Source organism: Mytilus trossulus, chromosome 3, assembly GCF_036588685.1.
Source record: "Mytilus trossulus isolate FHL-02 chromosome 3, PNRI_Mtr1.1.1.hap1, whole genome shotgun sequence".
Classification (NCBI taxonomy): Eukaryota; Metazoa; Mollusca; class Bivalvia; order Mytilida; family Mytilidae; genus Mytilus; species Mytilus trossulus.
The window spans coordinates 11,315,666-11,338,124 of NC_086375.1; the positions used below are offsets into that span (position 1 = coordinate 11,315,666).

At 32.9% G+C, this 22,459-nt stretch overlaps 1 protein-coding gene across 1 annotated transcript; it reads right to left on the minus strand.

The window, feature by feature from the left end:
• Nucleotides 1-1,870: 1,870 nt before the first annotated feature.
• Nucleotides 1,871-22,421, minus strand: LOC134710158 (17S U2 SnRNP complex component HTATSF1-like). The gene is made up of 8 exons (XM_063570374.1): nt 22,308-22,421; nt 12,306-12,346; nt 11,365-11,551; nt 9,720-9,838; nt 6,117-6,156; nt 4,716-4,924; nt 3,117-3,542; nt 1,871-2,225 (listed from the first exon to the last, which is right to left on the minus strand). Exons 1-8 carry the CDS (start codon nt 22,360-22,362, stop codon nt 2,175-2,177), a joined length of 1,128 nt encoding a protein of 375 aa, XP_063426444.1. The 5' UTR covers nt 22,363-22,421; the 3' UTR covers nt 1,871-2,174.
• Nucleotides 22,422-22,459: the final 38 nt, after the last annotated feature.

Sequence of the window (22,459 nt, forward strand, 5' to 3'; positions counted from 1 at the left end):
CTTGAGGTTTTAATCTGACCTTGACCTAATTTTCATGTGTCAGTGGTGAATGTTAAGTGTATGATGTTTTTTTTTTCTACTACATCAGTTATATTATTTTCATAGAATGATTACTTAGTGTATACCTGTCTTGCTGAGTTCATCTGACCTTCACCTAATTTTATACCCATCTCCAAATTGATTGGCAATGATGCCAACAGTTGCAATAGTAACGAAATATGGCCTCATGGTTCTCTCCTATCTGGCAGTACAACCCCATGTTGAGGTAGTATTTGTTTGAATGTGCAGAATATACCCATAACAAGCTACACCCATATACAGATGGAGGCTTTTTGCCACTGGACTATACATATACAATGAACAATAAACAACTTGACCACAACTTAAACTAAGATCAAAACAATCTCTGGTTGAAGGTGGTACAGTGACCTAAATTTGTTAATTTCTGTGTGATTTGGTCTCTTGTGACAAGTTGTCTCATTTGCAATCTAACACTTCTTATTTATCTATAGTGTGAATGTTTGTTTTTTGAAAGTAAGATGATAAGAGATTGAGGCTTAAAAAAGTAACTAACTCTTAAAACATTTTAAAAGAATTTATATAATAGAGAAACAGATCAGAAATAAGTCCTTAAAAACAACCTTACAATAAAAATGATTAAAACCTAGTTTCAACTGCGGAAACATTTAAAAGAGTATCCAAAGCAGATCAAATTGAACAGAGTACCAGTTAACGAGTTTTGATATGTTAAGAACAATAAAAGACATTCATTTATTTTAAGATATTGAGAAATATGCTATATTTTGTCACAAAAAAGAGTGATGTAATATCACTTTGCATCTTGGGAAAATGTAATTTTAACAATGCATTCTGGGAGAATGTATTTTTAACAATGCATCTTGGGAAAATGTATTTTAACAAGTAGCTATTTTATAGCTGGTAAAGATATAACAAGAAATAACAACAGTTAAAGATTATAAAAATAAACAAATATGAAAAATGCAAACATGATGTAAACAATGAAATTCTTCCTCCTATTAAAAATCTTCATGCTTTTTAATTTGAATAATCTAAAAACAAATCTCTAGTTATTCTAATTTTAGATATGAATATTCTAGAAATGTGCATGTTTTAAAATACAAATTATCTAAAAATGTGCACATTAAGAATCAACTCTTTGAATATTAAAAATGTGCACATAAGTATTAAGGTGTTCATTGGCTACAAGTAATAAAATGTATTTTAAGTTGTAAATATTCAGGTTCATAATTGAAACTGGCATTTTTTTTGGCAAGAAATGCACTCTTTTAAGACTGTTAAGACATTACCTTCACTTGGATAAAAAATATGTGCAAAGTAAATGCTATTCTGCTAAATTTGATTTCAACTTTTACTTGATCTAGATTCAACAAGATCATATTTTTTTCTGTTATAATAAGATAAGTTTGTAGGTACAATGTACTCCTACAATTGATTCTTACATTTGCTTCTTAGTTTAATGGTTAATTACACAGTTATGTCCCCTTTGGGATGTCAATCACCATAATTGATATATTGCATGGTAAAGATCCAATCCTTCCCTTTTCATATACTATTTTAACACTATATTGGATGAAAAACTGGTTAGTGCAAGGAATTACATACTTTGACATGGAAAATTCTTTGTTTAATTGTTAATAATTACAGAGTTATTTCCCCTTTGGGATGCTCAACACCATTAATTGGTTCATTGCATGAAAAAGATCCATTTATAGTTATATCACTTACAATATTAAACGCTTATGGTACAATACTGGGGAATTGTGTCAAGAAATTTAGCTTGAATGTCATGCATGTTGAGGAAATTGACAGACTTGAAAAAAGGGTCAAATTGATTTATTATTGTAGTTTTATTTATAAAAGTGACAAGTGCAAGGATTATATCAGCACTAGATGATTGCATCACAAAGTTTGGAAAATCAGGGTTGTTTTTTTATGTTGAACAAAACTATAATAGATCATAATACACAATTTATATTGTTCAGAATTTATGTATTTTCTTGAAGTAGTGAGGTTTGTCATCTTCTATGTTAAATGATATCCTGAATTCCATGATACTAGTTCTTTGGCATATGTAAAACATGATATGTGAATCTAATGGTATGTGAATCCATGGTGTTTGTCTTTTTTCACTTTCACATTACAGATCTGTGCTTCTCTTCCTTTGTCAACTTGTACAGCTCATTCTGTTAAAAAATGAAAAATTAAGTCAGGGAAGAGATATTATAAATGCAATGAACTCACAGGATGCTGATGTTGGCTTAATTTTATGAAAATATTAACATATAATGCTACTTTACAGTATGCACTAACTAACTGGAAGATTTCAGTGGAATTTTACAGTTTTATATCAGTGTACTTGTCCAATGTCAAGGCCTTTAATTCAGTAGTTTTTTTTTCCTTTTTTTTATTTATTTAATTTTTAAGTTCATACATAAATTGGTGTGTGAGATTTTTCGTATGAATTGATTTTCATTGGTAGTGTGGTAGCTTCTACACTATTTCATCTCTGTTGGAAAGTTGTCTAATTGGCAATTATACCCCATCTTCTTATTTTTTTATAATTATGTAAAACTGGACCACCAATAGTTGATTTGTGGATTATAAAATATTATAAGAATATACTTTGAGACGTTGTTCACATTAATTGTTGCTTGTTCTCCATTCCTTTACTTTGTGCAATAGGAAGGGTCAAAATCTCATACCTACCCTTCCAGAGCACCTGAGATCACCCCTAGTTTTTGATGGGGTTTGTGTTGTTTATTCTTTAGTTTTCTATATTGTGTACTATTGCTTGTCTGTTTGTCTTTTTTTTCATTTTTAGCCATGGCGTTGTCAGTTTATTTTAGATTTATGAGTTTGACTGTCCCTTTGGTATCTTTCATCCCTCTTTTATTGTTTATTGTAAGACAATATTTGTGAGCACTGTCAGGGTGAAAAAATGTCATTTGATCTTTCTAGCTAAATGTTTGGAAACAAAGTGTAGAGACATCTTCTAAGCACAAAAGAGATGAAAACATTTTAATGAGGAAAGTCAAATTTTTCTCTTTTTTCAAATAATAAAATTTTCAGTATACCTCGTTTTCATCACTGGCTTTGCTGTCAGACGATCTGCTACTTGATGTTTTGTCTTTAGAAGATCTATCATTGCTGTCAGTATCACCAAGTTCTGGACTATCTACATTATCTTTGTCATCTTGTGATTCTGAATTACTTCCACTGTCCTTTTGTTTACCATAGTTCTTCCAGAAATCACCCTTACTCTGGTCGTTCTTTTGATTCTGGTTGTTTGCTTTATGTTTTTTCCAGACCTCAGCTTCGTTTGAAACTTTGTCTGAATTTTCATCGGAATTTATTTCTTTGTGTTCCTTCCAATGACGAGATGTGTGCTGTCTTGGTTTGTGTCTCTGATTTCCATTATTTTTGTAAGCCTTCCAGTATTCTGCTTTAGTCAATTCTTCAGAGGCATTGCTTTCATCTGATTTTGAGTCTTCTTCCTCTTTCTGTTAAAATATCAAAATGAATTGTTAGAAGATTTTAAATTTCAGCAGTCTATTATTTTCATTATTTACTAAAGCTTTAGAAGTGTATGCAGTAGCTTGAAAATTGAAAAAGAACTCGATTAAATATGAGGGATATAGAATAAACCTATTGAATGGAAGGAATAATGGAGAGCTCTATGAAATAGAAGGAATAATGGAGAGCTCTATGGAATAGAAGGAATAATGGAGAGCTCTATGGAATAGAAGGAATAATGGAGAGCTCTGTGGAATAGAAGGAATAATGGAGAGCTCTATTGAATAGAAGGAATAATGGAGAGCTCTATTGAATAGAAGGAATAGTGGAGAGCTCTATGGAATAGAAGGAATAATGGAGAGCTCTGTGGAATAGAAGGAATAATGGAGAGCTCTATGGAATAGAAGGAATAATGGAGAGCTCTATGGAATAGAAGGAATAATGGAGAAGTCTATGGAATAGAAGGAATAATGGAGAGCTATATGGAATAGAAGGAATAATGGAGAGCTCTATGGAATAGAAGGAATAATGGAGAGCTCTATGGAATAGGAGGAATAATGGAGAGCTCTATGGAATAGAAGGAATAATGGAGAACTCTATGGAATAGAAGGAATAATGGAGAGCTCTATGGAATAGAAGGAATTATGGAGAGCTCTATTGAATAGAAGGAATAATGGAGAGCTCTATTGAATAGAAGGAATAATGGAGAGCTCTATGGAATAGAAGGAATAATGGAGAGCTCTGTGGAATAGAAGGAATAATGGAAAGTTCTATGGAATAGAAGGAACAATGGAGAGCTCTATTGAATAGAAGGAATAATGGAGAGCTCTATTGAATAGAAGGAAGAATGGAGAGCTCTATGGAATAGAAGGAATAATGGAGAGCTCTATGGAATAGAAGGAATAATGGAGAGCTCTGTGGAATAGAAGGAATAATGGAGAGCACTATAGAATAGAAAAAATGTTGGAGTTTTATGGGAAAGAAAGGATAGCCAAAAGCTTTATGGAACATATTAAGGAATATTGAAGAGTATCAGGGAAGAGATCTATCAAATATAAAGGAACACTGAAGAGCTCTATCAAATAGATGGAACATTGGAGAGAAATATTGAATAGCAGGAATATTGAAGAGCTGTGTGAAATACAAGGGATATTACTCACTGAGGAGTCGTGGCTTCTTTTCAGATCAGAGTATGTGATTTGATTTGAACCACCCTCCTTAAGCTGTTCCGTGTCATCAATATCTTTAATCAGTTTCATTTCATCTGAATCCTGGTTAATACTATCATCAGCATCAAACGATCCACCTTCTACGGGAAATGTCATATCTATAGTCTCTTCTGGGTTCTCCTTCTGTCTTTTGTTCATTTCTGTGATCGGTAAATATAAATATCATATATAAAGAGAAATGCAAAGCATAAAAGACACAAAATAAGTCCAAAATTGACTTTTCCTTCGTATGTAAACTGTCATTGATGATTTGAAATTTTTTTCATATATTTTTGTGAATGTTTCCTTCCTTGTTCGCAAAACAGAACAGAAATCGAATTTCTAGTTGCCTAAGAAAACAAATATTCTTAAGCTTAACAGACCTGTTGGTGACCTTGTGCTGTTGTCTGCTCTATGGTCGGGTTGTTGTCTCTTTGACACATTCCCCATTTCCATTCTCAAATTTAAAGCTGCATCGATTAGAAGTCTACGTTATGCTATAGTGTAGTATACGTGTAAAAGTAAATAAGACTTTCAGTCATTTTGAAACATTCAAATACGCATTAAATGTTGAATTTTTAGTGTGTTTTGAAGGATTCAATTTCCAAATCAAATCAACTCAATTTTCTAACATTCATAGTATAACAGACTTTGAATAGAGATCTTTTCAACCTGAAATGTATACCTGCCAACTGTCACTATTTGCGGGGGAATTCTTCCATGGAGGCTACCAAATGGAAATTTTGAAAGAGAAATTTTGTCAACATTTTTAAACAAAACAATAAATTTTAAATGGCTGTAGGCTTGAAAAAGTATAAAGAAGCCAAAAAATTACTCTTAAATATATTTGAAGGCCTCCTTGAAGGTTTTGAAGGACTATATGAGCCATCTTGCACGTAAAAATCTAATGAGCATTTTGAAAAGTTGGCAGGTATGGAAATGTGTTCACATATCTATTGATATTCATTTGCACCAGTTCGATTTATATCCCACGCAGCTCTCCAGAAATTTAATGTAATAAACAAAGAGAAGCAGCTATACAAAGATGTTCCCTTAAATAGTCTGTATCTGGTAAACATGCATGAAATATTCATCACTGGACTTTAAGCAAACTACGATCCATTGTGCAATTATTTGATTGAATGAATGAATGAAGAAACTTAAGACTTTAAGATTTAAAGTATGGCGTTTTTTATCATAATTTCCTTGGATGATGGTTATTGTTTATAACTGGGCGACTTATTGATTTGCTAGAGATACTAGTATACCAAATATTTTCAAATGGATTATGTTTGTAATTTTTAGTAAATTTCAGTTACTGTTTACATGATGTTAAGGAAATAATTATCTTACCATTGTATGATCCCATCTTTTTTACAACCCTCTTTGGAGCCTACAAATGAAACAAGGAAAAAGTAAAATCACAAAAAACAGAACTCCGAGGAATATCCAATCGCAAAGTCCCTAAACAAATGTCAAAATCAAATGACAAAGTCCCTAATCAAATGACAAAGTCCCTAATCAAATGACAAAGTCCCTAATCAAATGACAAACCAGATCAAACGAATGGACAATAACTGTCAATAGAACACACACCATAGATGTATAACCTTTACTGTAAGGTATTGTTAACTTTAAAGGAGGGGGACATGCATATATCGGGGCCTTTTATAGCTGACTATGCGGTATGGACTTTGCTCATTGTTGAAGGCCGTACGGTGACCTATAGTTGTTAATGTCCGTGTCATTTTGGTCTCTTGTGGACAGTTGTCTCATTGGCAATCATACCACATCTTCTTTTTTATATATTTAATTGTTTACTTTTACAAAGTGTGACATGGGTGGAGAGTTGTCTCCTTGGCACTTATTCCACGCCTTCTATATCTTTATATGAATTTAAGTGTATATGCTGCTGAAATCCATGACAGTAGAGGAAAATCTTTACAACACTGTATAAATTTTGTGCGTTCGAATAATCGTTTTCAAAATCGTCTTTCACCATGAAAGCTCAAAACTAAATATTTGAAAGTCAGGGATGCGTATATACGATGTAAAAGTTTTTGACCTTGGAAAGGCATGGTGAACTTGGATAGTAAATTGATGAACATGACTTTAATCGCAGGGTTGGGAACACTGAAAGTAATCTACAAAGCAGACGTGCATTTCCAGTTTAATATTTCTCAAAATACTTATAAAATTGAGAATGGAAATGGGGAATGTGTCAATGAGACAACATCACCACCATAGAGCAGACAACAACCGAAGGCCACCAATGGGTCTTCAATGCAGCGAGAAACTCCCGCACCCGGAGGCGTCAAATATGTACTGTGATACTAGCGTCCATTCGATTAAACAAGACGATATATCCAATAATGCGTTTAATCATATGCCTAATGATAACTTTCTTGGTAATTCATATGTCTGGGGAATAATATATGAGATATTTACGTGGTAATACACCAAGGAGGTGGCATGTTTATTGTATAAAAGTGAATTCTATATTTGTAATGATTAATTGTTAAAGAGAAAACTTTTAAGAGTCTTATAATACATTTCACCGGGAAACTCATACTGTACTGCTTATAACGTCAGTCAATCAAAATCTAATAATTATTTCCCCCCTTTATTACGATTGGTGTTTGACCATTTCACTATACAACAATTTCTCTCGGTCTATTATAGTTTGTGCAAAAACTGAATAAACGGCTGCGCCATGAGCGCATGATACGTCCATCGTCGTGTGTGCAATATTCATAAATAGTTTCTGAGATACAGCGTGACATGTGAAAACACACCTTTTTTTAACAAAAAACTCAATAATAACTCTAAATGAAAATTTCAAAATTAAAATCATCACAAAAAGTATACAGATTTTAAGATAAATATAACTTAGAAGTGTGTAAAGTCTTAAGCAATAATCATAAATTGTTTTTGAGATACAGCGTGACATATGAAAGCCCCCCCCCCCCCCCTTTTTTTTTTTTTTACAGAAAATCAATATTTCTAAAACAAAATTTTGAATCATCACCAAAAATTATACAGATATTAAGATTAATATAACTAAGGAGTGTGTAAAGTTTTAAGCAATCATCATAAATCGTTTTTGAGATACGGCGCGACACGTGAAGAAAAACCACACCCCTGTTTTAGTTACAAATCCCGTAACTCATAAAGTTTTAATCTTATTTTCACTAAAAATTATACAGATTGTTTGACCATCATACTGAGGGAAAACTATTTAGTTTCATGAAATTTGGATTAGTCGTTCTAAAGTTACGGTGCGACATGTTTACGCTGTACAGGCAGACGGACAGACGGAAGGACAGACGGACGCCGGACATTTGTATACCATAAAACGTCCCTTCAAAATTTTGACGGGCGTAAACAAACGAGAGAGAAATAAATATCTCTCAAGGACAACCACTCTTCTCAGAGGTCAATTGACAATTTGTTCATCTTTACTTATTTGTAGAATATAGTTTCTGTTGAACATTTCTATTATTGAAACTTAGTTTCCGTTTTCATTTAAGGCAATAACTCTTAGTACCTCCTATACATTTCTAGGAATATGATTGGTTAAAAGCGACCTCGTGGAGACCGTGTATATTCAATATTAGGTTAGTAGGGAGGCGGGGCTTATTTCAATACACGGTTAGTTGTGGATTTATAACTTGGGCACTGTTTGATTATTTAAAACTATTAGAGTTCTGTTTAATATTGTTGATAATAAATATTTATCGTTTACATTAGTTGTTTAGTGCAGATCAATTGAAGAAGGTTCTTAAAATTGAACACTTGAACACTTTAAGAAGATGTGTTCTGATAGCAAATAAGACAACTTTAGTCTAAATTCAACAAATAAAGATAGTCGGTAAGATAAATTCGTTAATACATAGTGTGCTAGTGACCTAATATGATATATACAGGGTCAGTAAATCATATTAGGTCACTTACACACTATGTAACTAATAATATAAGGTGGCATTTTGGTCATGTATTTCAAGTGATGAAAATTACTATCTATGCGTAGGTAAAGGTTTTTTTCTCTGACTTCTGCTATAATATTTTACGAACATCGTTTCTTTGCGGCAGAAAATTAGACCCGTGGTGTTGTCTTTCCTACTTGATTTTTGATTGGCTGTCTTCGAATCGTTTATTTTTCCTTTCTAATGTTCGTACTGAAGCGCACAGCTGACTCCGTACAACTTGTGTATAACACTTATCGATTGTAGACCTAATTAAACCATTTTATTTTCTAACATAACATAACATTTTCATGTTAACCGTGTTTTTCACTTTTATTGTGAATTTTACCAGTTCTTGTGCGTCTCAAATTACGGTCTTTACAAGGCATTCAGCTGTCTATGGACATAACTGCAGGCGGTTAATTGTGTAATATTCCAAACAATTGGAATTTCCTTTTGAAATTTCATGGGTTTATAAATTTTCAGTAATTCTTGTTTTTCTTCTTTAACTAAACATAAAAGATGAAAACAGGATTCAACTTGCTTCCAGGGAATTTAGTTTAGAAACGAAGATCAGTTCAATGTCATACGAGATGCATTGTTATGATTTGTTTTGCGATGATATTTGTGTATACTCAGTTACACTGGTGTTCTTGCTTAAACGTGACATATTTATCAAATTCAGGCTATTTGTTACTTTTTTTCAATATTTTGAATACACGTGAACAGCGATAGTACTCAACACTCAACCCTACTTGATATTCAGAATTGCGATATCCAGTCTCTGTGCAATAAGGATCAGTAAGGGTCTAGCGAATTTTAATTTGTAACTTTTAAATCGCATTTGTTGAATGTGAAAAAACTAAGTGCAAAAAATATCAAAATTTGGTTAGTTTTAGAATTAATCATGATGGTAAGTTGACTCCCTCTTCCTGAAAAATATGACACCAACTGATTGATAAATGTAACTATACTACTTGAAAATAGTTACCTGTTGAAGTTGTGGCGGAGGTAACTGAAAGTCTCGTGGAAGAACAATATCATCCTTATCAGATAATACTGTATCGTGTTCAGATGACAAAACCTGTTCTGCTAGGTTCCTTTCCTCGTCTAAAAAATAAATTAAATAATGTTAACCAAACATGAGCACTACAACAATAGCTTACATTACGATATGACAACTCCAATACAATTCAAATACCAGCTATCGCTTTCTGGCAATTCTCATAACAACTATTAGCTTTCTGGCAATTCACATATTAGCTCTCGGACAATTCATATGATACAATTCACATAACAGCTGTATTAGCTCTCGGGCAATTCATATACAATTCACATAACAGCTATTCGCTCCTGACACTTACACAATTCAAATACCGGTTATTAGATTCTGGCAATTTATATTCAATTACCATACCAGCTATTGCCTTTCTATATACCTTTACATATGCAGATTTAACACAAGCTATTACCTTTTTAAAAACTCATATACACATACGAGCCCATATCTTTCTGCCAACGCACAATCAGTTAATATACCAACTACGAGTATAGTCCTTTTACATTCATTTTCAATTCACATAACAGCTATTAGCTTTCTGTTACCAGCCAAAAACAGCTCAAAAACAAGCTTTTATTTTTGGCAGTTCATAGATATTAAGAGCTTTTCGCTTTCTGAGACTTATACCCAATTCGCATATCAGATAAAGCTTTCTGATAGTTCATTTACAATTCACATACCAGTTATTAGTTTTCTGATTATTCATCAACTATTCACATACCAAGCTATTAGCTTTCTGACACTCATAAACAGTTCACATACCAGCTATTAGCTCTTGGACAATTCAAACACTAGCAACTAGCTCTTGGATAGTTTACATACCAGCTATAAGCTCTTGGACAATTCAAACACTAGCTACTAGCTCTTGGATAGTTCACATACCAACTATTAGCTCTTGGACAATTCAAACACTAGCTACTAGCTCTTGGATAGTTCACATACCAGCTATTAGCTCTTGGACAATTCAAACACTAGCTACTAGCTCTTGGATAGTTCACATACCAGCTATTAGCTCTTGGACAATTCAAACACTAGCTACTAGCTCTTGGATAGTTCACATACCAGCTATTAGCTCTTGGACAATTCAAACACTAGCTACTAGCTCTTGGATAGTTCACATACCAGCTATTAGCTCTTGGACAATTCAAACACTAGCTACTAGCTCTTGGATAGTTCACATACTAGCTATTAGCTCTTGAACAATTCACATACAATTTACATATCAGCTTTAAGCTTCTTACACTTATACACAATTCACACACCAGCTATTAGATTAGGACCTACGTATTAGCTTTTAGCTTTCTGACAATTCATATAGTTTTCATACCAGATATTCGCCTTCTGACAATTCATTTTCATACTAACTATTAAACTTTCTAAAAATAAATTTACAATACAAATATGAGCCGATGTTGTTCTACCGATACACAATCAGTTTATATACCAGCTATTAATTCATGCCACTACACAAAACTCAAGTTTTTTAGCAAATCATAGATAATTCACATAACAGCTATTCGCATTCTGACTCTCATACCCAATTCACAAACCAGCTATAAATGAATATTTCACATACCAGCTATTAACTTTCTGACGATTTCTGGATGGTCTCTAAGCGTCAATAAGACATCTCTAATCACATTTCCGACGTCTATTCCTTTTGCTGCATTCCCCCATTCTCCATCGCCATTGTCCTCACTGTTTTCTGAGGATTTTGTTATTGTTGGCTTTTGTGATTCCAGTTCCTTTTCCAAGTTTGACACCTTTAGTTAAAGCGGAGATAATAAATAATGCAGACTTGAATATTTCTCACATTTTTAGTTAAGGACATTTAATTGTATTAATAACCAAATATAGCAAGCAACACTAAATTACTAAATTAAAAAAAAGGGGAAAAAAGTAAAGCAAATGTTACCAAATCTGCGATACAAGTTTATCTATAATTTTCAATAGCTCACATCATTGTGTTAGAAACCCAACAACTCAATAAATGCAAAAACAAAATAGTTAAATATACGTCTCCTTTTCGGAATTTCTGGAATATACTAGAAAACATGGACATTCCACGCAGCCACAGCAACATGAAAGACGTCAGAGCAATCCCAGACTAATTTACGTTAAGAAGCTTAAAAAACCGAACAAATTATTGATGACATTTCTTAACAAATCGACCGAGTTTGGTTGCACTATAGATAGGAGTTCGAAAAATTATCACAGCCGATTTCAATGAGTATGTAGCTACTGGTAATATCTTTGGTTAGCTTGCTTGCTAGCTGAACCGTGAAGTCATTGTTAGGTTAGGTAAACTACCCTGCTTTAAGAGTAGACTACTCCGACATATAACCTATCTATCTGTCTTTGGGACTAGGCTACTCCGAAAGGAGGGTACTAAGTGTACCTCACCTTACAATGACTTCGCGGTTCAGTTAGCAAGCATGTAAGATAACCTAAGATATTACCTTTAGCAACATACTCTTTGGAATCCGCTGTAAAACAAATACCATATGAATGACTTACTGCTTTGTTTTCCTTTTCCACTTCAGTAGGTTTCATCAAAACTGCAAGACAAAATATTGCTTTTTATTAAAAATCATTAATTGATTATATAAATATCTTATAATTTGTTCATCTCCAAATGATAATTATTCTGGTTTCTTTGAAAATAACTCTACATTTTTCCGGCTCCTCCATTATTTTGCCTAATTTTTAGTGGTACTGAATTCAATGTCTTATTCATCTACATTTTTACTCAAATTAAAAAAAAAACACAGCGTAAATTTAAGGTAACCAATGGCTGAAAGGCTAAAAATGAAAAGAACAAAGAGACAAACAATAGCACACATGACACAACATAAAAAACTAAAGAATAAACAACACGAACCCCACCAAAAATTAGTGGTGATCTCAGGTGCTCCGGAAGGGTAAGCAGATCCTGTTCTACATGTTTCACCCGTCGTGTTGCTTATGAGATAACAAGTCCGGTAAATAGTCTTTTTCGGTATATCACATTCATGAAAGGGAAGGGGATTGTAGTTACGACGTAAGGAACATATCCGATATCATTTGTGAAACGGTAATTCTATAACGGTTAACCAACTCGTGATGGCTCCGTAAAATTTACGAAGAGATGATTTCAACTTTTGGCCCTATCAAACATAGGGAGTTCAAATCGTGCTGCGATGCATAATGGTTTCTCATCATGGATATGCATGAAATAATTGTCACTGGACGTTAAGAATACAGCAATCAGTCTTCATATATAAAAGAAGCTGTGGCATGAGTGCCAAAATGAGCAACTATTCAGACCAAATGAAATAGGAATAAACAACTATAGGTCACCGTATGGCCTTCAACAATGATTCATAACGCATAGCCATCATGCTGTATATTGAATTCAGTTACAATAGCATTTCATGCTTTTTTTATGCACCGATACTCAATCATTACAGAATAAAGGTTATTTGGACGGGTTGTCTAGAATAATCAAATCTCGATATTCATCGGTTGTGTTAAATGTTGTTTTACAATTATTTTAGTTTGCTTATACTCTTCAGTGCTATCGGTCCGGATTGTACTGATCCATATCTTTATGTTTTTGTCATTACTGTTTTTCTCGTATTTCACTTTCATTGTTTCTAATGAAGTTTGTTTGTTTTGTATTTGTTTGGCTTTTGTTGTATCCTATGAGGATGTTCTAGAAATTAGAATTCCAGAAATTCCACTTCTTCTAATGGTGAATAAAATAACAATTAATCTTTCCCCACCAAAACACAGACAATAAAATTTGCAGAATTAATTCTAACATAAAACTAAACTGTAACCGTATTTTCAGAATTATCATTTAACGTGGGATAATGGAACGGAGTATTATTTGTATAATATTACAATTTCACTATTATGCTAAAATTACAGTATCATTTATAATTGGAAAGTTTGTGATAGACGTTGATTGAAATTTGATTGGATATCCCGAAGCAGACTTTAATCATTCTGTTTATTGTCGAGGTTATTTGTGTTATCATAGCATACTATAATATTTCAAAAAAACTTTTAAAATGTTAAATATCCTTTACAGATTATAATCAGATATGGCATCAGTTTAACATTTAAACCTCTGAAAAGTAAAATGTTTAAAAGTGAAATCAAACTATTGTCGTTTTGTCAATAATATGTTTGTCAAGCTATTAAAGAACATTGTAATATCAAATTTAAAATGTCATAAGTTACACAAATTATTTTGTTGAATGGCGTGGTCTGTTTATTTATTGCTTGGAAAGAAATTAATAAACATTAGATATTGGAAAGTTTCATAGAATAAAAATTCGATACAAGTAGAGAAACTGACGCAATTTAGCGATGTAAGTAGCCAGGAACCACACTGAAATAGACGTTTAAATCCCGTCACGTTTTAAAAACATCGAGTATTGTTCAATTAGATGTCAGCCCTGCAACAACATGACGAATGCGATATACTAGGAGCTCTCAAGAGCCTTAGTTTAATCGCTCCCCTGACATTGATCGGACTGACGCATTGCATTTGAAGGCATATTAAATATAAAAGCAAAAAAGAATTAAGAAGTTTCCATGTATTGGCACCGTAGTGACGCAGTCTAGAGCTTTGAAGCATCAATTAATCATAATATATTTTTTACACTGACTACAATGATGAATTTCAACATCTGACAGTCAATTAAAAAGAAAGTACACCGATTTCATATTAATATATCATAATTCAAGGGTAAATTCAGATACGCGTAGGACGGATAACAATCTTAATTGAGGTTTTGATTATAGTACAAACTAAGTTCTTTAGTTAGGTGCTTTGACAAGGTAAGCAGTGGCGGATACAGAAGTGGGGGCCACCTGGATGCATAAGAGGGGACCCGCTCTGGTCACGCTTCAGTGATTCCTTATTTATAAGCATCTTCTGCTACATGTTCACCACCCGTCATGTGATTCAAAAGTCAAACCGACCCCAGAACTCAAAATTGTATCTGATTAATGTTTTCAAATATGTTGTGATTTGCGAAAAAGTTGAAATGTCACTAGTGAGCTGAGAAGGAAAGACAATAACAAATAACTTATCCATCATTCAAACTGCAGTCATAATCTTCAATTATTCACCAGCAACAAAAGGAAGTGGAGGAAGATAACTATATAAATCACCGTACCCCATTCTTCAATGAGCAAACTTATATTGTATCATGTATCGTATGTCTATGATGTACCGGTATGTTTACACAGTTTTGAATGCTGGATCCCAATTAATGTCGCATTAAACTAGTATGTCTGTGTGGGTTGCTGACAATTTTGTTAATAAAACAAAACTATAAACTATAAACAACTGTCATTATCAGATTATTACATGTCATATTTCATATCGCATGTATTATCTGCCCTAGGTTCAATATCTGCCCAAGAGCCGCATGGCTCGAGGGCTGATATTGACCGAGAGCTGATAATACATGCGATATGAAAAATGACATGTTATGATCTTTTTATCATATACTTCAACAACGGAGAAAAATAACAGATTAATATATTGATCCTTTTACGTTGTTCCAACATAGAAGTTCAAAGATTGAAAAGTCCACGGACGTCGGACCCCAGATTTAGTACATTCGATATGAAATATTTCTCATCAGATACCTCAACAGAGAAGAAAAAATTATGGACGAATCGACAAAAAAAATAAATCAACAATATATTGTCTGGAAAAGTCATCTTTTTTTAAAGTAACTTTCTAAATTATATTTCAAACTTTTGACCCAGCAAAAAAATCATTTATTTAATATTTTTGTTTTGTTTTTCAGCTTTTTATTATTTTAAACAATATACTTTTCAGTATCAAATATTTGTGTTTTGTACACTACTTTGTATTGTTGTTCACTGAAAGCTGGCAGCATTGAGGTGTATTTTCTGGAATTTGACGAGTACCACCGGAATGCCATGCGATAACGTTACGGACAGGCATGTGATAAACTTTTCATATCAGCCCGCTAAGCACCAATTCGAAAAAATATGGAGTTTACGTTAATTTAATGTTTTTATCATACAGTAAACATCATATGTTTTTTAAGTCTAAGTATATGATAAAGCTAGTTACAGAACTAGTTTTAAATAACTTTTTCTTTAGTTTTTGAGAATTTATACACCCTTGACAGCACAGGCACTTGTTTATGTCAATGTGGGGTTTACTATCCATACCAGTACAAAAAAACACTTGTTTCTGTCAATGTGGGGTTTACTATCCATACCTTTTTTTTTGTACTGGTATGGATAGTAAACCCCACATTGGCAGAAACAAGTGCCTGTGCTTGACAGTCAAACTACGCTCCTCTTTAGCAAGATATTTTCGCAATGCCGAATACGTGTTATAAATCCAGAATTACTACATATTTTTTTATATCAATTCCCTGGTTTTATTGTCTAGTTAACCTTTATCATAGAGTTAAGTACGGTTTTGTTAATGGCATATCACTAATAGTCTCTGCTCTGTTGAATGTAATCAATTCTTTTATTAAGAGCTTGGTATATGATAGGAACATGGTCTATTGTATTGTTGGGGACCGTATATTGACCTTTTAGCGTCGTTGGGTTTCAATGTTATTGACTTTTACTTGACATCTTTTTTTATTCATAAATGTAATATTTATTTCACTGTCGCCTTGGTAAACGTTGTAAACGTTGAAACATCATGTATTGTATATAATAGTTAAGCTTTTAAATACAATTTATACATTTATGCAATGTAATTTTTCAGGATAAATACAATGACGGGAATGACTGAATAGCATGTACTATTTCTTTGCTCCTTGTCATGAGATTTGAAGCGGTTGTACAATATTATAAAGACTGATTGAGTAGGTCATACTGACGTAATCTTGCTGTGGTTAAATATGTTCAAGACCTTCAAGCTAATGTTGAGGCGGAAAAAATATACTAAAGCTCTAATAAATTTCCACAATTGTTTCCCCTGCCTTTGACGTATTTAATAGAATGTAACATTTAAGATTGTGATTTCCATTTTTAAATCCCACCAAGAATGAAAACTAAATAGATCAAAATAAATTCTCTCGTCAGAGATTCTCTTCTACGCAAAGAAAAGCATAATGCAGATCCCGATACGAATAAAAGAAAATGTGATATACGGAACCAAACGATACCAAAGGACATCCAATGGTCAATTATTTCATCAGACTTTGATATGATTCAAGGCATATATGGATATATACTGAGCCTCGTTTAAAACAAGTTAAAGTCAGCACTGCTTTCTTAACAACTCAGGAACTTGAAAAAGGAAAACAGATTATTCTTGATTACACCGATATATTTTCGAAAGGCGACTCAGATATGGAACATTCTACACTTGTACAACATAAAATAGAACTTAAGGATGATAGAACGTTTAACCAAAACTGCTGCCGAATACAAACTTCAATGTTTGAAGAAGTTCGATCCAACTTACACCAATTATTGGAAACAGGAATTATACAGAAATCCCATCCTTTCTCATCAATTGATATCTTTGAGTCTAAGAATATGTGTTGATTTTAGACAGTTTAACAAGAAGTCTCGTCTTGATGTCTATAATATACCTCGATTGTCCACAGAAAAAAAGAAGGACATTTCAACCGTAGATATGAAATCAGATATTTGTATACGTTCAAGATGCAGCAAATCCAACAAACAAAGAACCCAAGGATATATAGACATCAAGAATTCAAGTATTCCATCATATTTTGATATGACTAAATGATGGTGATGGTATACCTCCAAGATACAAAACTCAAACAAATAAATAACCAAAGGATATCTAGAAATCTAAAATTCATCAGACTTTAATATGATTTAGTAGTCAACACTTCGGTGTTGACATGAATATCAATAATGTGGTCATTTTTTTTAATTTCCTGTTTACAAAACTTGAATTTTTCGAAAAACTAAGGATTTTCCTATCCCAGGCATAGATTACCTTAGCCGTATTTGGCACAACTTTTTGAAATTAAGATCCTCAATGCTCTTCAACTTTGTACTTGTTTGGTTTTATAAATATTTTGATATGAGCGTCACTGATGAGTCTTATATAGACGAAACGCACGTCTGGCGTACTAAATCATAATCCTGGTACCTTTGATAACTATTCAGGCAGATAATGGTTTACATCAAAGATACAACAAATCAAACAGACATAAAAACAACCAAATAAACTCATCATAGATACCAGGACTAAATTAAGTATATACGCCAGACGCGCGTTTCTTCTGCTAAAGACTCATCAGTGACGCTCGAATCAAAAAAAGTTTAAAATGCCAAATAAAGTACGATATCTTAAGGTCAGCAACTTATCTTCAACAATTCAAGAGTGTATATGCGTTTTTGGCTAGGTCTACGTAACACCAAAAAATAATAAATTTATAAGAGACTACCAAAGACCTGCTATTTACATCATCTTTTGAAACAGGCAAGCGCTCCAAAAAACCCAAATCGTTTATAAATACTAAAGAAGATTGTCTGTATCCTTTATTTCATTTTCATTGGAATTTTTAAAGAGAAGTTCAAACAACAAACAAGGTTAATACTGGTATTATATTTGCACGTAAAACATGAACACATTAAGTCTGTTGTGTAAAGGGAAGCACAAAGCAGACTAATATAGACTGTAATTATGTTACGTACGTTCTAACATTGCAATTATATCACCTATTCTTGTAAAGTGAAAAAACCTTGTTTAATTGGATATTAAGCAATGTACAAAAGTGTATTATTGCAAATTGCTCCCTGGTCAATGGCTTATGTGTCTAGTCAGAAGGAAACAAGCCACTCTTTTTCTCTAGTGGCATTTGGTTTTGTTAAATAACCCTCAATATAAAATCATTATACCGATATGTTTTATACCCCTAGGATAATTTAAGTATGGATCATAAAGGAATAATTCAGTTGAATCACACTCAGACTAAATTCTGCGCGCGTCAGTAAAGGATCAAATTGAAAACAAGATGAAAAAGTATTATTGTTTTGGATCAAAGAAAAATAATATATTGTGTAAGAATGATTATAAATCAATATCTACCTTCTTCAAACACGACAAAAATGTCAAATATCTTATAGTAAATCGATTGCTATCACGTTCTAGAACCAAAAAGCTTCCGTTATTACGCAAAGGCTTATGAAGTACGTCAAAGCAATTTGGAGAACCTGCATAGAACATATGAACGTAATTAGGGAGACAGTGTATGTCTCAAGTGTTAATGGTTAATTCTACTATCTCTGGCCATAGAAGTTAATCAGTAGAAGTGTTAATGCACTTAGAAAATGCAATCATAAAAGGTTTTATGACCATATAAAACACAATGTTGCTATTAAAAATGCGTTTTCCATTAATGCTTTTTAACCCTTTGTATACATGTGGAAAACAGCGACATATAAAAACAATCCATCAAAAATACCAAAAACAAAAAAAATAAAACGAAATGAGCAACAACAAAAAAACTTTACCATACAAGAACAATAGACATATTTCAGAATAAAAAAATAGTCAAACAATGAAACAAAAAAGGGAAATGACAAATAATCAAATCATCTTTGTATATCTGTTGAAGCAGAGAAATACGTAATTCCCCTCGCTCCTAAGTATTGATATTTAATATAAAATTCTATTTAGTAAATCTTTATTATTTAATGATTGACCAAATAGCTTACTTCAATTTATCCATTCATTAATGACAATTTATTCATTCATTAATGAATGTGTTTGTTTGTTTGCTTGCTTGCTTATTGAATATCATAAAATCGAAAAATCAATGGATACTTTTATGAATAACATGTAGCCAACGAATTTTCTTTACTCCTCAATGCTCTTCAACTTTGTACTTATTTTGCTTTATAATATTTTGATATGAGCGTCACTGATGAGTCTTATGTAGACGAAACGCGCGTGTGGCGTAATAAATTATAATCCTGGTACCTTTGATAACCTTTTACTTATATTCCATAAAGCAGCCATTTATTTTTGATTAAAGGTGTATAATCTTTGCTTAACAAAAATCAACAAAAATGCTGAGCTCCAACTTAATTCAAGTGAAGTGTATATAAATAAAAGCTACAGTAGTATAACGCTCTTCGAAAGTTTGAGACAAACAAAAATCAACAAAGACCTAACAAAATCAAATGTCAAGAGAGCATCGCCGGTTCTTTTTTAGGATTCGTGTTTGTCAGTCATAAGTTTTCTATGTCGAAACGACTATTATATTATTCATTCATGTATATCTCTTTCTTTAGTATTCTTGCATTTATTTGTACTCTCTTCCCGTCATGTAAAGTTTTCATTTTAGCGATATTGCCATAAAGCGCGGTGGTGTGGCTAACCACACAACCAGGTTACCACCATTTTTTTTCTTCTTAAAATATCAACTACTAAGTCAAGAATAAAGCAGTTGTTATCTAATAGTTCGTTCCTATGTATGTTGCATTGTTGTTTGTTTTTCGTTGCACTTCAGTGTTCTGTTGTTTAGTTGTTTCCCCCTAATAGTTGATGTGTTTCCCTAGGTTTTAGTTTGTAACTCTCAATTGCTTTCTCTCAATCGATTTTTGACTTTTGATCAGCGGTATGTTGCCTTTATTTGTTAACTGTTGTTTTTCCCTTTGCTCATTTTACAAGTTATTTTTTGAATGTACCGAAGGAACCATGCGACTGCAGCTTAACCAACAAACGAAAAGAATGAAATATTAGAAAGATGTATTTGAAAAACTTGTTATGATCTAGAACCGCTATATATAACTTAATTTACATTAGGATCTTCATATGTCAATTTTGTTGTTTTTGGTATAACCATATCTTAAAAAACTAGATGATTATTGAGTAATGATTCATGTGGTTGTAACTTCATTTGAATTAAAAGATAAATACATGATTAGATACATTATCGCTTTTAAACATGTTTCCCTTAATTCTTTCATACTTGAAAATTGTTTAATATTTGAAATTGGTCAAATAAGTCTCTTTCCTGTATGGTTGTTCATTACGAAAGTTTTGTCATAACAATTGCACAGTTTACAGTTAGAATTATATATATTCACTAATCTGTGCACATAGTTGTCCGTAGCACATTATAAAAGAGGGACGAAAGACACCAAAGGGACAGTCAAACTCGTAAATCTAAAACAAACTGACAATGCCATGGCTAAAAATGAAAAAGACAAACAGAAAAACAATAGTACACATGACACAACATAGAAAACTAAAGAATAAACAACACGAACCCCACCAAACACTAGGGGTGATCTCAGGTGCTCCGGAAGGGTAAGCAGATCCTGCTCCACATGCGGCACCCGTCGTGTTGCTTAAGTGATTACAAATCCGGTAAATAGTCTAATTCGGTAGGTCAAATTCATGAAAGGAAAGGGGATTGTAGTTACGACGTAAGGAACATATCCGATATCATTTGTGAAACGGTTATTCCATAACGGTCAACCAACTCGTGATGGCGTCCGTAAAATTTACGAAGGGATGATTTCAACTTCACTTTTTGGAACTCTTGGTTTAATAGCTTCCTTGTGAGCAGTAACCCTCTATCAAGAAAATCATGATAGGAAATGCAAGCACGGGAATATCGTATCAATTGGGAGATATATACCCCGTATGCAGGTGCTGCTGGAATGTTGCTACTTAGAAATGGAAAGTTCACAATTGGAAAGCTGAAATCATCTCTTTTGTCGTAAAGTTTTGTCTTCAACCGACCCTCATTGTCAATTTCTAGATGTAAGTCAAGATATGAAGCCGACTTAACTGTATCTGTAGTATCCTTTATCTCCAATTCGATGGGATAGATGCGATCCACATAGTCACCAAATTTTGAATTGTTTAGTGAAAGAACGTCATCTATATAGCGGAAAGTAGAGTTAAAGGATATTGCTAACTTCTTATCTTTCTTCCTAAGAAGTTCCTGCATGAAGTCAGCCTCATAATAATAAAGAAACAAGTCAGCAAGTAGAGGGGCACAGTTTGTTCCAGTCCCTTTAATTAAATGATAAACTCTCAATGTTATTTATAAACTCTGTATCTGCTTTTTAAATGAAGTTTTTTAGGTGGTCACGATACACACGGAGGTAGAGACAATAAGGACATAGCCCGCTTTGACATAAAGTTATGAACACAAACCAATTGCTTGTAAAATTCGACATCAATTTGATTTACTAGTGAACTCAACACGCCACGCGTTTTAAACTTGAAAATACAACTATCATGAGAGGATATATATATATATATTTATACATATCGTTTCATACTAGAGGCAGCGGTAAAATCCATGTCTTCCATAGGAAAGTGAAGCGTCGAATAAAATCTCGATTTAACAAAAACAATTAATTGTGTCACCTGAAAATCTATCAAAATGAAAGAAGTAAAATCCCGAGTAAAATAAACCTATGCTGAAGCACCTACACCGTCTTTTGGATGAAATCCTTTAATAAGCATGTCAGTTTTTCTTTTATTTAATAAATAAATTTAAATCGACTTACCCTGGTGTGATAGAATTAACACCACTGCTATGACCACCTCGCCATGTGATGCCATGTTTCTCAATGCAATAATATCTCAATATTCCAATAGATATACCGTAATTCTCATTTGGATCAATCTGAATGCCGATGAAACTAGGGATCAATAATTA